This window comes from Cydia fagiglandana, chromosome 12 (genome assembly GCF_963556715.1).
Source record: "Cydia fagiglandana chromosome 12, ilCydFagi1.1, whole genome shotgun sequence".
NCBI classification, from domain to species: domain Eukaryota; kingdom Metazoa; phylum Arthropoda; class Insecta; order Lepidoptera; family Tortricidae; genus Cydia; species Cydia fagiglandana.
The window spans coordinates 4,264,124-4,287,333 of NC_085943.1; the positions used below are offsets into that span (position 1 = coordinate 4,264,124).

At 36.3% G+C, this 23,210-nt stretch overlaps 1 protein-coding gene across 2 annotated transcripts in view; it reads left to right on the plus strand.

The window, feature by feature from the left end:
* The window catches only part of LOC134669416 (organic cation transporter protein-like), a 33,571-nt gene that overhangs the window by 9,643 nt on the left and 718 nt on the right, over positions 1–23,210 (plus strand). Inside the window, exons 2-5 of one of the 2 annotated variants that reach the window (XM_063526987.1) lie at positions 11,186–11,360; positions 19,188–19,461; positions 19,764–20,399; positions 22,516–22,697. In XM_063526987.1, the coding sequence (XP_063383057.1) occupies positions 11,186–11,360; positions 19,188–19,461; positions 19,764–20,399; positions 22,516–22,697 (1,267 nt within the window). Of the gene's footprint in view, positions 1–11,185; positions 11,385–19,187; positions 19,462–19,763; positions 20,400–22,515; positions 22,698–23,210 lie in introns of both variants that reach the window. The other variant, XM_063526986.1, reaches the window with a different exon arrangement.

Below are 23,210 nucleotides of genomic sequence, written 5' to 3' on the forward strand. Positions count from 1 at the left end.
GGTCTCCAGCTAAGGTTTCCCAAGCATGGTGGTCAATTCCAAATGCTGACATGTCTCGTAACACAGTCTTTAAGGCGCAGCATCGGTCTTCCAACGTTCCTTTTAGCATGCGCAACTGCAAGCAAGACATGTTGAGGTATCCTAGAGGATTCCATCCGGTGCACATACGTATCTTCTTCCTCGCGTTATACCGGCATTTCGCCACGGCTCATGAGAGCCTGGGGTCCGCTTGACAACTAATCCCATGATTTGACGTAGGCACTCGTTTTTACGAAAGCGACTGCCATCTGACCTTCCAACCCAGAGGGTAAACTAGGCCTTATTGAGATTAGTCCGGTTTCCTCACGATGTTTTCCTTCACCGAAAAGCAACTGGTAAATATCAAATGATATTTCGTACATAAGTTCCGAAAAACTCATTGGTACGAGCCGGGGTTTGAACCCGCGACCTCCAGATTGCAAGTCGCACGCTCTCACCGCTAGGCCACCAGCGCTTCTTCGGTGCACATACGTATGTACAGTAAAAATAAACTATTCCCGAATAGTACGAGGACTGGGCCCAACCAAATAATTTTAACAGCCCCAGCAAATATAAACAATGTGCTTCAGCAACTAGGGCACGTAATTCGTACGCAGGCCCCAGGGCATGTGTTCGGAAACGAAAATTAGATATTAATATAATGCAATTTTATTTTTACAATGACGTCAGCCGGCGTATTATGGATAGCTTTATCCATCTTTATCCATATGATAAAATAACTGTCACTGTTTTACACCGTGGGATAGAAAGTGACGGACGCCATTTTGTCACGCTGTCACGTAGACAAAAACAACCATCATATCCGTACAGGTCAGCAAGTTTTGCTATTTAAAATTTGTAAATATTTGATGATCAAAGCCAATTATGACAATTTAATTACAATTTAATAAAGTCACGTTTATCTAAACGCCGGTCTTCAAGACTCTAATTCAAGAATTTAATTAAATATAAAAGTCCGTCTAAGGTAACTCTGCACTGATTTTCAAAAGAAAAAAGTGAGTCTGAGTGTCTTTATAAACGTCGGTACCTATATCATGGTCGCATTTTTAGGGTTCCGTACCTCAAAAGGAAAAAAACGGAACCCTTATAGGATCACTCGTGTGTCTGTCTGTCTGTCCTACAATTCCCCCCTCTTTATCTCTGAAACTACTGGGCCTAAAATTTTGAAAACGATATACAAAATAGTACTTTACCTATACATGACAGGAAAATCTATTAGAAATGTCCAGTCAAGCGTGAGTCGGACTTATGTACGGAACCCTTGAAATGCAAGTCCGACTCGCACTTGACCGGTTTTTATCACTTGTCATGCAATGCGTCACTTTTGCACTTACGTATTTGTTAGAACGTGACAGGTATGGTGACAAATGACAAAGAGCCGACCATATTAGCCTTAATTTTCATAAAAAAAATTATAAAAACATCGCAACACACGTAACAGAGTTAATTTGGTCCGACTCTATTAGCCCCCAGGACCCCTATTCGACAAGCGACGTTTGACGGTTCGTGTTGATCTTCCGTTGATGTGGGAAAAATCATAAGTTCTCGAATACGTACAATGTCAAAATTTGACATTAATAATCCACAGTTAGGATGACAAGCAAACCAAACCGAACCACCCTTAAGGACTGTATCGTTTATTATAAATACAACTTTACTTAGCCGTTTTTTCTGGTATTATGTTTTTATTAAAAAATTACACATATAGTTTAATTAGTGCTTTAATAATAAGTAACATTTCGTCCTGGGAGATCACGTAAAGCATATGGTTTGGACAATATTTACCCAATCCTCCCGAGTAACTACAACGATTTCGGACAAATACTACAAGAAAATTTACGGTTTGCGAACAAGATAAGTATTACACAAAAAAAATCGTACTATGTAAACAGCAATTACATATGATTCGTAAAGCGAAACATCTGGGCATAGTCTAATCATTTCTTTTAGTTGGAAAAAAAGTTTTGGATCTGTGCTTGGTGGCCTTTTTGAAAATATGGCATGTTACTTACGACAACCCCGACTTTGGTATACAATATAACCATCATGGAGCGTTTCTATCGACCTGTTCTAGCCATGGTTCAACGCCATGAATGTCCGTTAGGCTTTGGATTTCGGTAGATTCTTTTAGCTGTTTCCGTCATTTCCCTGGCGTCAGAAATTGACGGGAATCCAAAATGTTGCATAAAAAGTCGTTTTCATGTAAAGATAAAATACACCACATTTATTCTGTGGATGTTCAATTGAGCAATCATGAAAAGGACACTTAGATGGCATATTTTGGCAGCATATTAACCTTTTGTTTCTTTAAATCGTACTAAGGAATCGGTGAAATAGTCTCAAATTAAGCTCGATAGGCTTGTCCGAATTACATTTGCTAGAAGGTATTAAAATCATCATAAAGTCCCTAAAATAAAATAAATGTAAAACATTCTTATATCAGATATGTCTTAAAAATACCCCCAGATTATACCTTAAGAACATAGTAATACAAAATAATACACACGTCAACAGTTAGACCAGGTTTTATCTGTATTTATAATAAACGATACAGTCCTTAGTTTAGAATTGAGTTTTGGTTGTACCAAATTATATTATCCACCGTTGATGGAATCAACACTCAGTATGCAATAAAATCAACTGTTGATTTGACGTGGATGCGAAATCTGACAGTTGTATATGTCGAATTTGGCCCCAGGTTGATGATGATGATGAATGATCTATACCTATTTTAGAAAACATTACGACATAAAAATGCAATGAAGAGAACAGAATAGATAATATATAACTAGGCCTTTCTTGCTCAAATCAACCTACAATAAACTAGAAAGCATTGCTACTGCATCGAAATTATAGAAATTTACGTGTTCGGGCTCATTCTGTTATGGTTTTTCCTATAGATTATATAACGGACCTTTTGATAGGCAAGCAGATGCAACTAATGCAACTTTAATATAATTTTGACATGTCAAATGCACATTCAAGAATAAAGCCCCTGCATTTGGTGCGTCAAATCACGTTTCTGCAGCCTCCGTGTGATGACCTAGATCTAGATCGAGACCACTGGTCTGCCGGTGGTAAACCTATGATTTGATGAGTGTATTCAGTTTTTTGTAACATTTTACCAACTTGAAATAAACAAAAAAGCTTGAAATTTATTTCAGGGTGTCCATTTTGCATTAACACGGTGTGACTGAGATTTATTTCACGTTGATGTTATATTTTTCGAATCAGAATACGCCTCTAGGCCTTTCACAAACAAATTTTCAGTAATTTGCTAGTATGTTTACGAAATACGACCTACAATTTTTCCCCCATTATGTCATAACTATGTCAAGAAAAGCTATACTAACAAGTCGAATTTTCCTCCTCCATCCACAGGCGTCGAACGACAAGCCTCGATTTACATAGTACAGGTATAGAGATGTCAAATGTCGATACAGTCGTGTAAGTTACTGAATAGTCTGCATTGAAGAAATCCCTTAAAGGGATAAGTTCGCCTTTGTACTAATGACGAATGTTATTTTTGGGTCATTCCACCGTTTCGGGTGTTACACTTGAACTCATAAAATAAGGTTTTAATCGATATTGTAACAGGAACTACGAGGTTATAACTATTGATTCATCTACTACTTTGATAATATTTTCTTTTCCTGTACACACATAATTAAAGTATAAGACCAATAACGAGAGAATCGCTAAAAAGTAGCTGTTTCGGGCGTTACGCGAATTGGCCTATACCTTCTGACCATCAGTACCAAAATGCATATTTTAGCGAATTTTGTCAAGTAACCTCCAGTTTTATTTATGTCAAGTAGTAATAGTTAGTATAGTCTACTGAAACACTGAAGTAACACTTAGTATCACTTTTTGTTTAATTTTAATAAACTAAATTACCTGTTTCGGGTTTAGTATGGAGGGTGCTGGTCTTCTACTCCCACGGTGACCAACCGGCTTGGGAGAGTTTTGTATCTTATATTCGTTTTGTTTAAATTTTCATTTCAGTAGTAGATGGAGTCCTTGTTGATTGCTATGTTCTGACTGGTTCCGTGGCATTTGAATCAGATTCTGACTCTGCGGATGGCCCGATTGTGCGCCAGTATGACGTCAGGGTGCTATTCGCTGCTGTTTTGTTTTTCTTACTCTTCCTGGTAAAGTTATCTTTGCTACGTGATGCGTTAGAGGTCTCCGGGGATGGCGACATGTTACGTTTGTTGGTATTTTGTTTGTTCGTTGTTTGTTTTAAAGGTGGCTTATTTTGTAAGATAACGATGCGATCGTATTTTAAAATAGCATTTTTTCCTTCTTCTCTTAGTGTTTTTAATTCCTCCATACTAAACCAGACAATCGAAGGAAAGACAAAGCATAATAATACATAAGTACTTAAAAGCAATAAAACAGAAATCTCAGAAAATAACATTATGGCATAGTATGGTGGAGGCCTATGTCCATAAATGGGCATCCAATAGAATTTAATATTTAATTAAATAGTTACAATCAAGAAAAAAAAAACACAATATAATAATAAAATCGCAAAAATAGAATTTTAAATAATATGTTTTCATAACACTAGATTATAATTAGATTAAGTTACTGAAAATGTAATTACTTAATGTTCTTTATAATGAATCAAGCATGTATCGTTTTCTATTGGAAATAAACGGCTATATTATTATATTATTATTATTACCTGTTTCGGGTGTTACTCATGGTTCGTTTCGGGTGTTACGAGTACGAAATTAAGACAGATTTATACGAAATTATGGCTCATTTTATTGAAATTATTGTATTTTAAATAAATTCGATTAAAATCATAAGTAATAGATGCTGAATTAGTATTAAATACATTAATCTTAACAATAATAGTACATTACTACAGAGGCCGGGACGAAAGGGGTTGCCGGCCGAAGACATATAGACGGCCGAGCGAAGCGAGGCCGGATAGGTCTGAGCGCGGGCAACCCCATTTCCCGCCGAGGTATGTATAGTGCTTTTCTCAAACATGCAATGAAATAAATAAAATAAAAAATCCACGAAACCCAAGTTTTATTTATAGAAAAAACTAAAAGTAAACTACACCCAAAATATAACCAACACGTACCTATATCATTATCACGCGTATGTTTTACACGAGTCGTGTATTTTTACTACCCGTATATTTTCATGTATCTTTGATTTTTTCGCCTTGTATCCGTCTGACTGTCGTTTTCGTCACATAAGTTTACATAGCCTTTCATGTTGATATCATGTTTCACATACATCGTTGCTTTATGCATGGAGTAAATAAGTATAATTTCCACAGTGTTGACGAATTTGTAGTCAGGTACATTAATTTAAAATATGCCACAAAACTGTTTCTAATAAACTGTAAGCCATTTTTCTTAGTTTCTCAAATAATAAAATTGCCATAAGCATTAAGCAACCATATACATACTTCGTCTTTAACTTGGCGGCAGAGGCCGCAAGTTATTTAAAATCAATTCTGCTTACGCTGCCAATTCCAACACCTACGATTACAATTAATTTCATTATTTCGTCGGAACTCATATTAAAGTAAAAAAATCAACAACGCACCATAAATCCAATAAAACAGAATGAAATTTTTTCAACTTTACCTCCATAACAATTTAAAAAAAATAACTACGCGTGTTTGAGTAGACCTTTTTACCGCTAACGTTTAGATGAAATATTTTAAATGTTTTTATTTGTGTAGTTAAATTTATAATATAAAATTATTAAATTTGGTTAATAATGTATTATTTATTAAGTTCATGTTGATTTTATACAAATAAAACTGCAAATTATAGCAAACATTGTTTTTTGTTTTTTTTTATAGGCGTAGTGGCAGTGTCATTACGAACCATAAAGCCAATACTGCCTCTAATTTTTTTTTTATGGATGAATGCCACGATGCTGTGTCACAAATATCTGTGAAATGAAAATTAAAAAAGAGGACTTTGCCGGCCTAGGCCTGCAAGATTTGTATGAAATTCCATTAAATACCTTTTGTCCTAGCCGCACCTGAAACGTCATACTTCGCAGCCTATTATAAGGAACATAACATCAATATTTCATTGCATGTTTGAGAAAAAATTGTTTCTCGAAGATATCCATGTCTGTTGAACGGACTATGTGCAGTTGAATTAGAGCAATTTATTGTTGTCTGTGTGTATAGGCCGCCATTAAGTAATTTTGAATTATTTGAAAACATAATGGAATCTGCCCTACGTAAAATATCATCTTCTAGTAAGAAATTGCTTATATGCGGCGACTTTAATGTAAATATTATGGAAAATTCAACAATGTCTTGTAGATTATTGAATCTTTTTAAATCTTGTAATCTCAACCACATGTTTATGGAGCCCACTAGAGTGACTGCTACTAGTGCAACCTGTATAGATAATATTTTCACAGATATTTTTCCTATTGCTAAAAAAGTTATCAGCAATTTAGAATCTGACCACTTAGGTCAATTAATGGTATTTGAGGCATTTAGGAAAAATACCATGAGAAAACAAATAACTTTTGTACCAGTAACCTCGGACCGCGTGGAAAGAATGAAGCTAAGTTTAGTTCAGGCGCTACCCTTTTTGTCTTCCGATATGAGTCCTAATAAGGACTGTATCGTTTATTATAAATACAACTTTACTTAGCCGTTTTTTCTGGTATTATGTTTTTATAAAAAAATTACACATATAGTTTAATTAGTGCTTTAATAATAAGTAACATTTCGTCCTGGGAGATCACGTAAAGCATATGGTTTGGACAATATTTACCCAATCCTCCCGAGTAACTACAACGATTTCGGACAAATACTACAAGAAAATTTACGGTTTGCGAACAAGATAAGTATTACACAAAAAAAATCGTACTATGTAAACAGCAATTACATATGATTCGTAAAGCGAAACATCTGGGCATAGTCTAATCATTTCTTTTAGTTGGAAAAAAAGTTTTGGATCTGTGCTTGGTGGCCTTTTTGAAAATATGGCATGTTACTTACGACAACCCCGACTTTGGTATACAATATAACCATCATGGAGCGTTTCTATCGACCTGTTCTAGCCATGGTTCAACGCCATGAATGTCCGTTAGGCTTTGGATTTCGGTAGATTCTTTTAGCTGTTTCCGTCATTTCCCTGGCGTCAGAAATTGACGGGAATCCAAAATGTTGCATAAAAAGTCGTTTTCATGTAAAGATAAAATACACCACATTTATTCTGTGGATGTTCAATTGAGCAATCATGAAAAGGACACTTAGATGGCATATTTTGGCAGCATATTAACCTTTTGTTTCTTTAAATCGTACTAAGGAATCGGTGAAATAGTCTCAAATTAAGCTCGATAGGCTTGTCCGAATTACATTTGCTAGAAGGTATTAAAATCATCATAAAGTCCCTAAAATAAAATAAATGTAAAACATTCTTATATCAGATATGTCTTAAAAATACCCCCAGATTATACCTTAAGAACATAGTAATACAAAATAATACACACGTCAACAGTTAGACCAGGTTTTATCTGTATTTATAATAAACGATACAGTCCTTAGTATGTATAATTCATTCTTTCACACTTTTATGAATCATTATAATGCGATATTCACCTCAAAATCGGTCGTAGTTAGTGGTGCATCAGTTTTTAGTGAGTGGGCTACTGCGGACTTACATCAAAGAAGACGTGAACTGTATGCCTTATATGAGGAACGGCGGTTTAATCAGAGTGATGAATTTAAAGAACATGTGAAGGCGTATTCGAAGAAGTTTAAAGTAGATTGTCATATAGCTAAGCGAAATTATCTAAGTCAGAAAATAAAAAGTAGTTCAGACATTATTAAAGCAACCTGGAAAGTAATAAATGTGGAGACTGGTCGCTCGAAACACACAATTAAAGAACTTAAACTAAACATTGATAACAAAATTATAGATTCTAATTTAGAAGTAGCTACAGAATTTGAAAAATTTTTCACCGAGGTACCAGTATCTACAACTAAGGATTTAAATTCATCACCTTCATCTGCTGTTACATTATTAAAAGATAACGCTCCAGAGTGTTGTGGAGACCTTCATTTTGAACATGTTTGTACCTCAGATGTAATAAAGGCGTTTAAATCAATTAATGTCAAAAAAACTAGTGACCTCTGGGGAGTCTCTGTCCATGCTGTCAAATCCTTAGTAGAAATTGTAGCGCCTGACTTGGTAGTTATATTTAACAACAGTGTTGATTGCGGCGAGTTTCCTGATCTAATGAAACATAGTAAAGTAATTCCTTTATTTAAATCTGGTAGCAGCTCTGACCCCACTAACTTTAGACCGATATCTGTGCTACCAACATTTAGCAAGATTTTTGAAAAATTAGTTCTTTCTCAATTAGTACGACATTTTAACGTTAATAATTTGATGCATAATAAGCAGTTTGGTTTTACACGGGGTCGCTCAACAACCGATGCTGGTGTTGAGCTAATTAAGCATATTTTCGATGCCTGGGAGGAGTCACGAGATGCTTTAGGTGTCTTCTGTGATTTATCTAAGGCCTTCGACTGTGTTTGTCATGAAACATTAATCAGGAAACTTCATTATTACGGCGTTAGAGGATCGGCACTGAATTTACTTAAGTCCTACTTAAATGGTAGAATACAAAGGGTCGATGTGAATGGACAGCGATCACCTGGGTCATTGGTCTCTATGGGTGTACCACAGGGGTCAATATTGGGGCCTTTCCTGTTCCTTATCTACATAAATGACTTGCCATTCCTTGTTAAGACCCACCATGATATAGTATTGTTTGCAGACGACACCTCACTTATTTTCAAAGTCAAACGACAGCAACAAGCTTACAATGATGTAAACAATGCTATTTCAAAAGTAGTAAATTGGTTCAATGTTAATAATTTAATGTTAAATGAGAAAAAAACTAAATGTATTAAGTTTGTCACTAGTAGTAACGTAAGGCATGTGCAAGCAAGTGTCATTGTGAAGGATGAGGAATTGGAATTAGTTGATAGTACAGTTTTTCTTGGTATAACTTTAGATTCTAAACTCCAGTGGGGTCCCCATATTGCTACTCTTTCGAATAGACTGAGCTCTGCAGCTTTTGCAGTGAGCAAAATCCGTCAGTTAACTGATGTGAAAACAGCTCGATTAGTATATTTTAGTTACTTCCATAGCATTATGGCATATGGTATTTTACTGTGGGGCGGTGCTTCAGAGATAAATACCATTTTTGTTCTGCAGAAGAGGGCTATTCGAGCAATATACAAAATGAACCATAGAGACTCACTTAGAGATAAATTTAAGGAAATTGACATAATGACAGTGCACTGTCAATACATTTATGAGAATATTCTGTATGTACATAAAAATATTGTAAATTTTAGGAAAAATTGTGAAATCCATAATATTAATACTAGAAATAAACATAAGTTCGCAGTGCCCTTCACTCGGCTCCATAAAATTAAAAAATCATTCATGGGTAATTGTGTAAGATTTTATAATAAACTTCCAAACCATATTACTGAATTATCTATTAATAAATTTAAGAATTATGTAAAGCGTAAACTTATTTCCAAAGCTTATTATACCACACAGGACTACATGAATGATAATACAACGTGGGATTAATTGTTATTCGAAATGATTATTTATTTATTAGGTATATTTGATTATTGATGAGGATGGATATTCCGATGTAATATTATCTACTTGTTTGTTACTTATGCTTTTTTTTGACATTTAGATTTTATTCTAGAAATTCTAGACTAGTATTTTTTATACAATTTTTTTTTAATGTTTGACGATCCTTTTGTGAAATTCTTAGTGTTAAATTTGACATGTATAATAATCCAATTTTATTATGGAATAATATTAACATCAATAAATTGCTCTGATAATTAGATTAAGATTAATTACGATTCATAAGAGCTTGTTGCTAGGCCTACATGAATAAAGTATATTTTGATTTTTGATTTTGATTTTATCATAATTATTTTTCTTTCGATTCGAATATTTCCGAAAATATTCACTTAATCAAAAAATGGTTGATGGTGACACCTATTCATTTTGAAAGATCTATCCAACGACACCCCACACCACAGGATTAAAGGCGAAAAAAAATAAAAAATATTTTGTACTGGAGCTACTTTAAAAAAAATTTTTTTTGGAATTTTTGTGTTACTACTTTGTCGCCATGATTGATTTTTGTATCCATGCTAAATTGCAGCTTTCTAGCACTAACCACCACGGAGAAAAGCCGGGGACGGACAGGCGGACGGTCACCACGTTTCGGGTGTTACACAACTTCAAACTTTAAAACATACGACTAAAGCAGACGCTAAAACAATAATTATTACACATTTGAATAGGTTCACATCATAGCCTTTCTTTGGCAAAACATGTTTGGCTGTAGTTAATTACGGGAAAAGTTACACATACTTTTATCTCTTTTTCGTTTCGGGTGTTACTTTGAGACCACAGTCTAGAATACTCTTCTAAAAACCAATTAATCCATGCTTTTTAATATTTTTAAAGACAAATTATAAATTACGATATTTTACCTGAAATAACTGCTAGAAATTTGTAACAGTTTACAGTTATTTTCTTTTTAATTAGTCTTGCCAATATCGCTGTATAAATTTAGTTTTTCGCCTATCATTTAAAACGTTGCGATCAAGTACATGGAAAACATGTAAAAAATGGTTTTTTTTCGGGTATTTTTTCTGACATGAAGGTTTGGTATGTTTTCTATGGAAATAGGTTAGTGTTGACTTCTTAAACCAATTTTCATTTTTGAACCCTTGGTAGCGTTTATTATGGAATGACCCTTTTCCTGTTTTGTTTTGTTTTTTGTACAATAAAGTGTTTTACTACTACTACTACTACTTGAGTTGGTACAGTCAGCGTCATAATATAATAGGCAGTATCCAAACTATTGAAATAGTTCGGTACGCCATACAAATTATATGGTGTACCGAACTATTTGAATACTTTGGATGCTACCTACTGTACATATATGACGCTGACTGTACAGTCACCGCTGAAGAGGGGTGAGCAGTTAGACCTTCACTGTAGGTACGCTCATAACCAATCAATATTTCTTAAGGAAGTTATGTTAATATGTCAATAATTTGTTTGTTTTTTTATTGTTTCAGATGTAAAATAGAACAATGCGAAGGCCTCGACGACACAAGCTGGTTAACCAGCGCTATACCTCTTGAGGGCGACCGATTATCCAAATGTAAGAGGTATGCAGCTATAGTCGGAAATGAGACCTGCAGGGCTTTTAATACGAACATCACCATAGGGTGCGATGCGATACAGTACAGCCTTGAGGATTCAGTAGTGAGAGATGTAAGTAAACAAAAGGATTAAAAGAAACATCAAAAAGTACATAACGTTCAAAAATATTGAAAACTTGAAATGACAAAACAATGACAGCCTAATGTACGATTCCCACCGACCGTCTGGAGACGGGCCGCGTCGGAGCGCATTTTCAATGTGCCTATAAAATATGTATAGCAGAAGCGATGGAGTCCGTCCGCAGCTGTTCGCGTCCGCAAGGAGCCGACCGGCTTGCGGCCGTCCAAATGAGAAATGCGCTCCGACTTAGCCCCTTCGGTGGGAATCGTATCGGTCTTGCCAGTATCGGACCGACAGGGCAAAAGTTATTCTTATGAGCATGTAGAATCAAGGGTGACATTCAAATGGCAAGCTGATCAAAATATATTATTCCACCACATTTGAGTAGACGTAGTTAAAAATAGGGAGCCCTATTTTCACCCTCTTGTTGAATCGTCTCGGGTTGAATCCTTATCAAAAATCACGTCGAGGTTACCCCATCATTTCTTCTTTAGTCCACCTCTGCCCCGCCTCACATAGGGGTATTTCACTAAAAAAGCTGGCCATTAGTAGAATGTATCAAGACGTAGAATCCCGGGAAAAGGGTAGCCGAACTCCTTAGTCATATAATTCATAGATACTAGAACAATATTTATTTTTCGCTGCGTGTGGTGGGTATTTGTGAAATCGGTGTCATTTAACCGCTCTTACTAAAACACATCTACGAAAGCGGAAATTCGATAATAAATATTACAATTGTTATGCGTTGTTTAGACAACAAATAAGGTGATATTTTAAAATGTCTGTTCGGGAAATGGATTCACCAGGTATGCTTAATTTAATTTGTTTATTATTATTTTCTTACTAAGGGTTATATACATTTAATATCAAATTTCAGTAAGTACTCTCTTGCACTATGAATTTACGAATTTGACTTGAACTGAAAAGGCCGAAAGTTGTTCTATTGGGCTATATTGGGCTAAATTTGTGGTTCTATTCGACAGGACATTTAATTCTCTAGCAATTTTATTTAAAATTAGGGTGCCCAGAAGTGCCCATTAACGAATTACGAGAATTTTTACACTGAGCGATATTACCAAACAAAGTTTCTTTTTGCGGTTGGAAAAAATAATTTTCTGATTTATCATGGCAGGTCCTTCTGGAGTGAGAGTAGTGACCAGAGAATACATTTTTCGTATGATGAAAGACTGTAACTAACCCCAATTTCTACAAAAACATGATGCAGTCATGAATAAAATGACCCCAACCGTGCACAAAATTTTACTGCATGGTCCTGTTATAATGAAATATGCCCTTCTCCCTATAGGAAATTTGTCCGAAGAGGCAGCCGAGGCCAGAAATAAGCACTTCCGAGAATTTAGGAAGAGCTTTTCAAGGAAGTTCTCGAGAGAGCAGTGCAATTTGGACGTCTTAAATCGGCTGCTACTTACGTCAGATCCGTTTTTGAGCAGCATTAGGCCTAAGCCTCTAAAATCAGCGAAACCATTTAGCCTTGCTGCTAGGGACAAGATGCTTGGCCCAAACATAGACGCAAACGCGATGTCAGATGACTTATCATCAGATTCAACAGATGAAAGTGATGAAGGGTCGTCTGATTGATCAGATAGTAGCTGTTTATCAAATAATTAAAACTTGAAGAATGTTTTATTATGCTATTGACCGGTATATAAACGATACAACACTACACCAACCGGCAAATGTATAAAAGTTGTATAAAATAAATTAAAATAGCATATTTGGATTCACACAATAGAACTCCTGATACAAATGTACATAAATCATTTTGGCCAGCTTTTCTAGTGAAATACCCCTATGTGCGCCTGTACTTCGGAGTCCAACTTGGCCCACCGATCCGGGTGCATTCGCTCTTTTGGCATAGTTAATCGTATTGCACATTGTATATTAGTATTCAGCCCATGTCGAAACAGGTTATGATAAGAAGCATGCAAATTCACGCTACACGCGCGTTGCAAATTCGGCCGCGTGATTCGTCACAAATGAGGCTGCATAGTGCATACCCAATGTACACACACACTTAAAGAGGATTTTAGACCATTTTGAAGTAGTGTTTAGGGTTTTTTTATGTCGCTTAATCTGGAACGCCGAGAACACAATAAGACAAACCGAAAAAAATTACGGTGGAAGGCAGTTAATTTTTTTTTTTTTTTATTATGAATGGGCTTACTCATGGCCACAGACTAGCCGAGGCGTAGACGTGGCCTACGATGGAGCGAGCTCGCCCAGAAGGTGAAAAAAAAAATGGCAAAATTATTGCAACGCCCTCTAGTAAGGACATAAACTGTAAAAACCGTAATTAAATCAGCTGTGGAGATAATAGGAAACATTCATTTGTTTCAAATAAACACACAAATTGTGTCAAAACTCACATGCTAGTCACCGAAATAGACATTCATTGATAATTAATTTAATTTCACCACAATTTGACTTTAATAGGACCAAATCAGGTTCGGGTCAGAGATCAAATAAATAATATGGTGACCTAACATCACGCGACGTCGCCCGTTAGTCAAAAGGTTATCAATAAGGCCGATTCGATTTTATCAATTTGATAAAGTTTTCATCTCATTTTGATATGACCTTGAGTCGTGTCATCAGGCACCTCACACGCACAAATAAGTGTGAATGAGTTACCTAACGAGACGACCACTGATTGCATTTCATTACATAGTTTATGTACAGTTAGCTGTAGAGAATATCTCGAATCTATAGCAGTAGCACCACACTCTCATTTTACATTAGGGATCGATTAGACAGTCGTATTTGGCGGAATTATATGGCTCAAAATCAGGACATCAGACTACTCGACATAAAAGGGATAAAGAATAAGTCATTGTAGCGAACTAAGTGGCGCGTGAGCCGCCAACGGGTGGTTAATGTCCATGATCAAAATCGTAGTTTTTTTTGGAAATCAATGGAAAATTTATTCATATTATAGAATTAATAGATATATACAGGTCTAAACTAAATTAATAACTTGCTTAAAACTTAAGTAGGCTCTTGAGGCATTGTACTAAGGAAGCTGGCGGCATTTCCTCATTGTATCGCAATGCTGATACATTGTGCGAGGAAGCTGCCAGTTGTTCAGTCACCAGTTACGTCAACCAGACGCTTCGCTTCAGATCGTATTAAATTAAAGATAAAAACCATTTCAAATTGTTTAAAGTGAATCGGCCTAAATGTTCTACCGATAATAAAATTAACAACGTTGGAATGTCGCTTAGAATGCTTCTTTAATATCACATCCGTGTCAATCATCATATTCATATAGTCTGAGACGTAACGCACACAAACAAAACATGCCAGTACTTTTGCCGTGTTTGTTTGTGTTGAGTATATATACATAAATAGATAGTCGTAAACGTAATTACTACATGTGGACAATAGTATTTTATACAATCGTGTTATAATGGAGAGCTTTTCAGTCGAGTACCGTGTTAAGGTCACGAAGCTTGTTGAAGGGCCTTATTGGGTACGAGATTTAAAAGCTTGATTATATCACTATTGTATACAATACTTTTTCTACGGGTTAATAAAAACCGTAGCCGGTTCTTTGAAAATTGATAACTAGGTACGTTTTTAAAGTGCTTATGGAACATTTTTTTCATACTATGTAGCATTCACAAAAACTAAGTATGAATAAGGGTACAGTAGGTACCTACAATATATTATTATACTAAGTACATACATGTATTATTAAGTGTCCCGGATGTTCACTCGAAATCTCGAATTTGCATCTAATTTAACACATTCAGGGCCAAGAACCCGACTGTCGGGTACACTGTTCGTAGCGACTACGCGCTCCATAGCGCGAAACCGTGGCTACGCGCTACGAGTGCAACCCGTAGCACTTAGTGGCAATGAATGTGATAAAATGAGAATTCAACCCTAACAGCAGATTTACTTACCTATTCCACATTTCTCCTACAATAGTGATATTGTAGAGATATCTGACCCCACCCTATAGAAGTTTATTTTCCGGGGCAGGGGGGTCAACTATCGCTGCAGCTGACTGTACACTTATTATAAGCACACAGCTATAATTAATAGTATTTGTTGACATGTTTTATTATGCGTTTCATAATCGTAAGTTTCGTCTAGTCTATCTGAAAGATAAAGACGGCGTACATTGTACTGATAACATGTTTGTTCGCTTAAGCAAGGTATTAAATTAATACAAATATTAACACATTGTTGAGCAATGATTAAGATATGAACTCGTCTGTTCCTGACGCCATTCGCAACGGCTTAATTATCTTAGTAACTTGATTGACACTGAACTAAAGTAAATAAATACTGAAGCTTTGTTTCAGTATTTATTTTACATTTAGATGACTTAGGTCATCATCATCAATAGACACGTGTAACATGTCTAGATCGTCATTGGCTAGACCGGCAGGAGAGTCCGCTGTCCGTTATGGTGACATTCCATTTCTGACCGCAGCTGCACGACTGGTACTGAACGCGTCGCTGTTATTGTCAATTTCCATAGTAAAATGAACAGTATTGCAGCTGTCGTTGGAAATTGTCTGTCCTTTACCTGTACCTTTTGGGCAAATAAAGAAGATGGCGTTGGACATCAGTAACGGATCGTCCGTTCCGTGGCCCTCGGGTTACTATTCAGTTCTATTAGCCAGGGAACAATAAGTTAGTATCAATGTCTATATCATTCGCTACCTTATTAATTTATTAGACAAAAGCATTACATCTTAAGCCCCGTTTGATTACTACTGATTCGATACTCGGAAACAACCAATATTATCTGATTGCTTTGACATCTCGCCATTGTTGCAAATTACGATTTTAATCAGATTGGCGGGGAACTTCCTAATTACTTCGTCCGTGATTTCATTACATTGATTAAATGTATCAAATTAAAGGTATTCGCCTATCTAAGCCAAAGTACCTTGGTTCTTCTTCTTTCCATCCTGGAGTGTAGGGCTCGAATCTTTTTCTTCCACTGACTCCGGTCCTGGGCAGCTTGGGTAGCCTCCTCCCACCCCATCCCCAATAAACCCAGCACTTGCTCCACAGACCGGCGCCAAGTAGATATAGGGAGACCATGTTTCCGATTGCCTATATCACCTACCATATCTCTACCTGTCATAGTTATCTTGATTATACATATAATGTGTAATGAATGATGCATCAGGCGGTGACATGCAACATGTTTGCAACATACGAGGGACGTCTGAAAACTTATAAGCCTAAGGTATTTCGAGGTTGTATATGTGTTTATGATACTGGCCGCTAGAAAGGCCATTTAAAAATAAATTATTAAGAAAACAATATGTCAGATTTTTATTATTCTGTTTCGAGATATTCAACTAGAAACTACATAATGTGTGAATTACCAGCGAATATTACGAAAATTGAGCATCGTGCTGTAATTAAGTTCCTTACAAAAAGTGAAAAATCACCGCAGTGTATTTTTGAGGAAATGGCTATTATTTACGGTGCTTCTGGGCCTTCTTATGCCACAGTCAAAAAGTGGAGTCGCTTATTTAAACTCGGGCGGGAATCCATCGAAGACGACCCCCGCTCAGGGCGGCCAATATCGGTAGTGACCGAAGAAAACGTAGCCAAAGTCAAAAAGTTGGTATTGGAAGATAGAAGAATTAAGGTTTGGCAAATAGCTGAGGTCCTAGGTATAAGTAAAGAACGAGTCGGAGAAATTTTACACGAACATTTGCACATGAGTAAAGTTAGTGCTCGTTGGGTGCCGAAAATGCTTACTGCCTTCGATAAAGAACGTCGTGTTGAAACTTCCCAGGCGTTTTTAGACTTGTGCGAAGATAATATAGACGAAGTTTGTTCCCGAATAGTAACTGTCGATGAAACATGGATCAGACAGTATGACCCGGAGTGTAAGTCCGAATCAATGCAGTGGATTGAGAAGGGGGAACGGCCGCCGAAGAAATTTAAAGTGCAAAAGTCGGCCTCTAAGTTAATGGCTACGGTGTTTTGGGACTGTGATGGTATTCTTTTAATCGATTATTTAGAAAAGGGTTCCACAATAAATGCACTTTATTATGCAGATCTTGTAAGACAGGTACGACAAGCAATAGTTGAAAAAAGGAGAGGTAAACTAAGGAAAGGAATTTTGTTTTTGCAAGACAACGCACCCGTCCACACCGCTCATGTTGCGAGGCGTGCTTTGAAGGAAGTTGGCTTTGACGAAATCGACCACCCACCGTACAGCCCCGACCTAGCCCCTAGCGACTATTTTCTATTCAATAATTTGAAGAAAGAGTTGAGGGGAAAGCGATTTACTAGTGACGAAGAGATGAAGGCGGCCGTAGAGGAGCATTTTGAAGGGCAAAATAAAGAATATTTTTTTAATGGGCTAAAAGCACTATATAAAAAATGTAAAAAGTGCATTGATTTGGGAGGAGATTATATCGAAAAATAAACAGTGATTTACCTTTGAAAATTGTGTTTTTGTATCTTAGGCTTAGAAGTTTTCAGACGTCCCTCGTATTTTGGTATGTTTGGAGTTAATACTTTTTCTTATTATATAGGTTCAATAGTGTGTTTAGGTACAAACAGCAATAAGTACGCCTAACTGTACATCGGTGGACCTTATTACAAAAAGCATAAGGTCCACCGATGTACAGTTAACAGTGTGGGCGATGGTACATCCATTGTAAAAATATTACTTTCACGGAATTTGTTGGCTAAGTAACAGCGAAAAATCTCGAATCTGGCCATGTAACTTTGCACAAACGTGACAGTACGAATACATTCAATACAATAGGTACATACCTTTTGCTTTTGGCATGAAAAGTTAGCGTGGTCCGACTCTCGCCATTCTACTAACAGGCCATCCTGTTTTGTTTTTGAACTAACTCAAAAAGGCACAATGCTTAAAATTTTAAGCTCATTTGGCACATTTCTCTTACATTGAATAGCACATTGATTTTTTGAATATAATACAATCATTCACAAACTAGGTAGCTTTTTAGATACCTGACTAGTCTAAAATCTTATGCTAAACGATGTCAAAATAGTTAGTAATTATGTTCTATGAATTTATTTATTTTTTCACAACGTGCATCACGTGTAGATAGCTTTTACGATAAACCCTGAAGGCGTACCGCCAAATCAAAACATCCAAAATCGTTATCTGCTTCTCTATCGCTCTTGCATATTATTCAAGCAACAGTGCCTCTCTTTTTCTGTCTCAGTGAATCTATAACGTTTTTCTACTTTTGGTGATATGTGCCAAACGGCAGGTGTTGGCCACCCTTCAATATTCATTAAAAATAAAATAACTTAAGCCTATCTATGCCATAAAATTGTAAATGCAAATACATAGTTTCTGAAAAGGTCAACGAGGCCTTATCATATTTATACATATTAACGCGGCTTAGTTTGAGTCGACAATTATTTACATACAAGTTATATTATTAACACACATTCTTATGTCATTAGGTAAATTACCTCGTTGCTATTTGTTGATTAGAGCTGCTTCCGTTGGAGTGCAGTTCGCGTGCAGTTCCCATACAAATTGCAATCCGGTTGCAGTCCGACTGTATCGAGCCTTAACTAGCAATAAATTCTACTATAACGTATACCACGGCCGATTAGTAATTTAGCCTAAATGCTAAATTACTAATCGATTTTATATTTTATGAGTTCCAATAACAGTTAGTTAAATTAGCTGTTATACTATCTAATTAATGCTGACCAAATACGCTAATTACTCGTATAACATAAACGATCTTACATTAAGATACTTAAAGAGAAGGGGTTATAATGCGATTTTCCTAATACCACTATGTTTTGTTACAGTTTGACCTAGGCTGCCAAAACTGGAAGAGAACCTTAATCGGTACCATCCACAACTCGGGGCTGTTCGTGTCGCTGCCACTCACGGGAATCATGTCAGATAGATTCGGGAGGAAAAAGGCTTTGGCCGTCGCATCTCTCATGAATGGGATATTTGGATTCGCAAGATCTTTTTCTGTCAATTACGTCATGATGGTGGTATTTGAGTTTCTGGAAGCAGCGCTGGGAGCAGGAGCATACACTACTGCATTTGTTTTAGGTAGTTATGTGGAAAAATTTAGTCACGATTTACGAAAAATTACTGCATTCATCAAAATCAATACCCTATTTGTAACAAGTATTATATTTTTATGTTATTTTTGTTTAATTGTACAACGCAAATTAATAATTTTGAAACTAATTTTGCCACGCCGAGGCGTGGATCATTAACCGTTATTACAATGAATGTATTATAACTAACTTAAAATTAATTTCATCGTAACTGACACTAGCACAAATTTTAGAGGTTGCCAATTCTTAATTCATTGTGTTTAAGATTTTATTTCTTTCTTTCATTTTCAGCAATGGAGCTAGTGGGACCTAAAGGCCGAGTCTTTGGCAACACTTTAATTAACTTCATATTCACATTCGGCTTGATGACTCTACCGGGCCTGTCTTGGTGGCTACAAGACTGGAGACAGCTTCTAAGAATCATATACGCCCCAGCCATGTTGGTTCTGTCATACATCTGGTTGCTGAACGAGAGTGTAAGATGGCTGTTGAGCAAAGGGCGTAACGAGGACGCCATAGAAATCCTCAGAAAAGCTGCTAAAATGAATAATGTCGATATTTCCGAAGAACTTAATCCAATATTCGAAATGAAAGTACCTGAACCTAAACAAACTAAAAATGTAGACGCAGAAAATGATAGAACGTCTACTTTTGCAAGAGTGCTCAAATCTAGGATTATAAGGACAAGAGTGATCGTGTGTTCATTTTTGTGGATGACATGTACTTTTGTGTATTACGGACTTTCTATAAATTCAGTGGGGCTAGGGGGTAACAAGTATGTGAACTTTATGTTAGTTGGGTTTGTGGAGATTCCAGCGAATTTTGCATGTTTATTAGTATTGGACAGGTTTGGGAGGAAGAAGATTTTGATAATAATGTACATTTTGAGTGCGTGCCTGTGCATCGGTCTATCATTTATACCAAAAGGTGAGTTTATTTATCTTTATTAACTTGAGTTTAAATTAAATAGGTTTTTTGATTGTTGACTAGGTATTGATAATATTTGCGCAGTACAATAAGGTAATCAAAAGTCACATTAGGGTTGGTCGAGCATGATGATTACAAATATGTATACGAAGATTATGAAAAACAAATTGATAACAAAATTACAATCGGATCAAAATATTTCTTTTCACTTCTCATGCTCAAAAAGTGCACCTTTAAGTCGTGCGTAGACGACATGAAATCGCATTTTATGCTCTAGAGCATAAAAGTAAAATTTTCTTCTAAGACTACAGGTAATCGGTCTCAACAGCCAAACAGTTAAAACATATTGCACAATTTTACTGAGCAATAAAATTGTGTAGATGACAAAACTTGTTATATTATTTTATTTTTGCTACAATTTATTAGAAATCCGTATTTTCTGTCATTAAATTTAGTAAATCACATAAAATAGGAGTCGATTATCGTTCAAAAATGCTTCGAAATGTTTGACTTGCCAGCAAACCAAGCATCTGAAACTCTGATCACATGTTGAAAATTTAAAAAAAAGATTAAAAAGTTACTTGGCGGGAATTGGTTATGTATTATGTTCTTTCGCTTTACGACAATTTCGTGGTGTAAATTGCCGTGAAAAATATAATTATTTTCCTCGCAATCGAAGTGAAGCAGAAGAAAAGCAGAGTGTACAACAAGGGCATAAATGTCCATTTCACCATCGTATTTTTGCCTCGGGCACTTTATGCCCTTGTTGTACAATCTACTATTTTCTATCAACTCAATAATAAGTCATTATAATTGCAACTTCGGCTGGATTGCTATTGCATTTTTACTTCTGGGGCGATGAATGCTCGTGCTGTTACTAACAGATATACAGATCTTTATTTTTTACAATTTCCTTGTTAAAATGAGTGATTAATTGAACGCTCTAATCGCTACAGTAATGCGATAATAAACGTCACTCACTTTAGGTATCAAATAAATTAATTTGCAGTCGTCATCCAAATGTTACCTTAAGGGCTAATAATGCTGCTGTTGGCGACTGGCTGGCACGCGGCCTCCTTCGAACGTATTGTTTGTGAAATATTTTAATTTGTGTTTGACAATCAGTCTGCCTGTCACCGCCTATCTATTAAGTTCTTGTTGTTCTTTCATAAATAAATTATTTATAATATTTGTATAAAATCTGCGTGTTTCCATTATATCACCAATTCATCATACAGTCCACTTCACTAGCTATCATTTTGTCTTAATTCAAACATCATAGTTGGTGTCGCCATATCTCGTCTATTCCAAAACAGTTGCCGTTGACTTGAAATTTTCCCCTCTGTTTACACTACGATCCTTGTGTGCTCAAGGGCCTGAATTAATGGAATATTCAAGTTAAGCCGATTTCGGCACCACCGCTGTTTAGATGTGGCTCGGACGAGAAATAGATAACACATAAATAATTTAAGTGGCTTTTCAAACTTGGTACATAGAAGTAAAGCTTGTTTAATAAACATTGGATGAATAAATGAATGAAGGGGCTTGGGGATCGAGCTTATTGGAGATTCGATGGTATTGCGTGAGTGGAGAGTTATGAGGAATGCATTGACGTGCAATATCTTATATCGGAAACCAGATCCATCAATAGTTTACGGACCATAAACTGTTTATTTACTGTTTCAGGTAGATACATACTAAATTAAAACTAGACTTACGAGTATATCGACCGGGATATGAACCGTGATTACCTTTTGTAATGTTTTCGAGCTCCCGATATTTCGACTAACCGTGAATCATTCAAAACTATTAAATTAAAAACTAAACAAAATTAAAATATATCTAAGAACATAAATTTGTTGAGCATGAAGAGTTATTGAATTATATTTTTCACTGTTCGTGATTTAAAAGTTCATATATCTATTAATTACACAGTTTTTATACTTTGTCCAATTATTCATTATCGTTTTCCTAGAAAGTTAGTAAACTCTGTCTGTTAATGTTAGTAAATTTTTCATATTCATCGGAATGTTCTTACTAATTGCATTGACATCGGCCTCGGTAATAGCATGGTAAGCCTGGTAAAAAAAATCTAAATATGTAAATTTGTTTACAGACCATAAACTCCTGTCTCTCATCATATACCTCTCTGGTAAATTTTCGATCACGGTGGCGTACAGCTCCGTGTACATCTACGTGTCCGAGGTGTTCCCGACGAGCGTCCGACAGTCTCTACTGGCTATATGTTCCTCGCTGGGCCGTGTCGGTTCCACGTTGGCTCCGCTCACACCTCTGCTGGTAAGTGTCAAGGTGGATGTACAAACACTCTTAATTGTCCATCGGTGAACCTTATGCCTTTTGTAATAAGGTTTAGAGTTGTCAGTTAACAGTGTGGGCGATGGTACATGTATGGTACAGTGATGGTCCGACAGTCTCTACTGGCGGTACGAGTAAGTTCTTCTCTGGTCCGTGTCGGTTCCACGTTGGCTCCACTCACACCTCTTCTGCTAAGTGTCAATGTGACGGTACATACGAGTATACGTGTCAGAATTTTCGACCAGCGCATTCTCTGCTGTTCCACGCTAGATTCCCGCACTCTTCTGCTACTCTGTATAGTAAGATCTGCTACTTTGTAGTAGAAAACCTTGACACTTACCCGCAGAGGAGTGCGGGAAGTTTGTACATTTCGTGTACACGTATACAGATACGCGTACACGAAACGTGCAAAATTCCCGACGAATGCGAGAGAGTCTTTGCTGGCGATGTGATCAAAAATACAACAATATATCTATATGTGAACCTATTTCATTG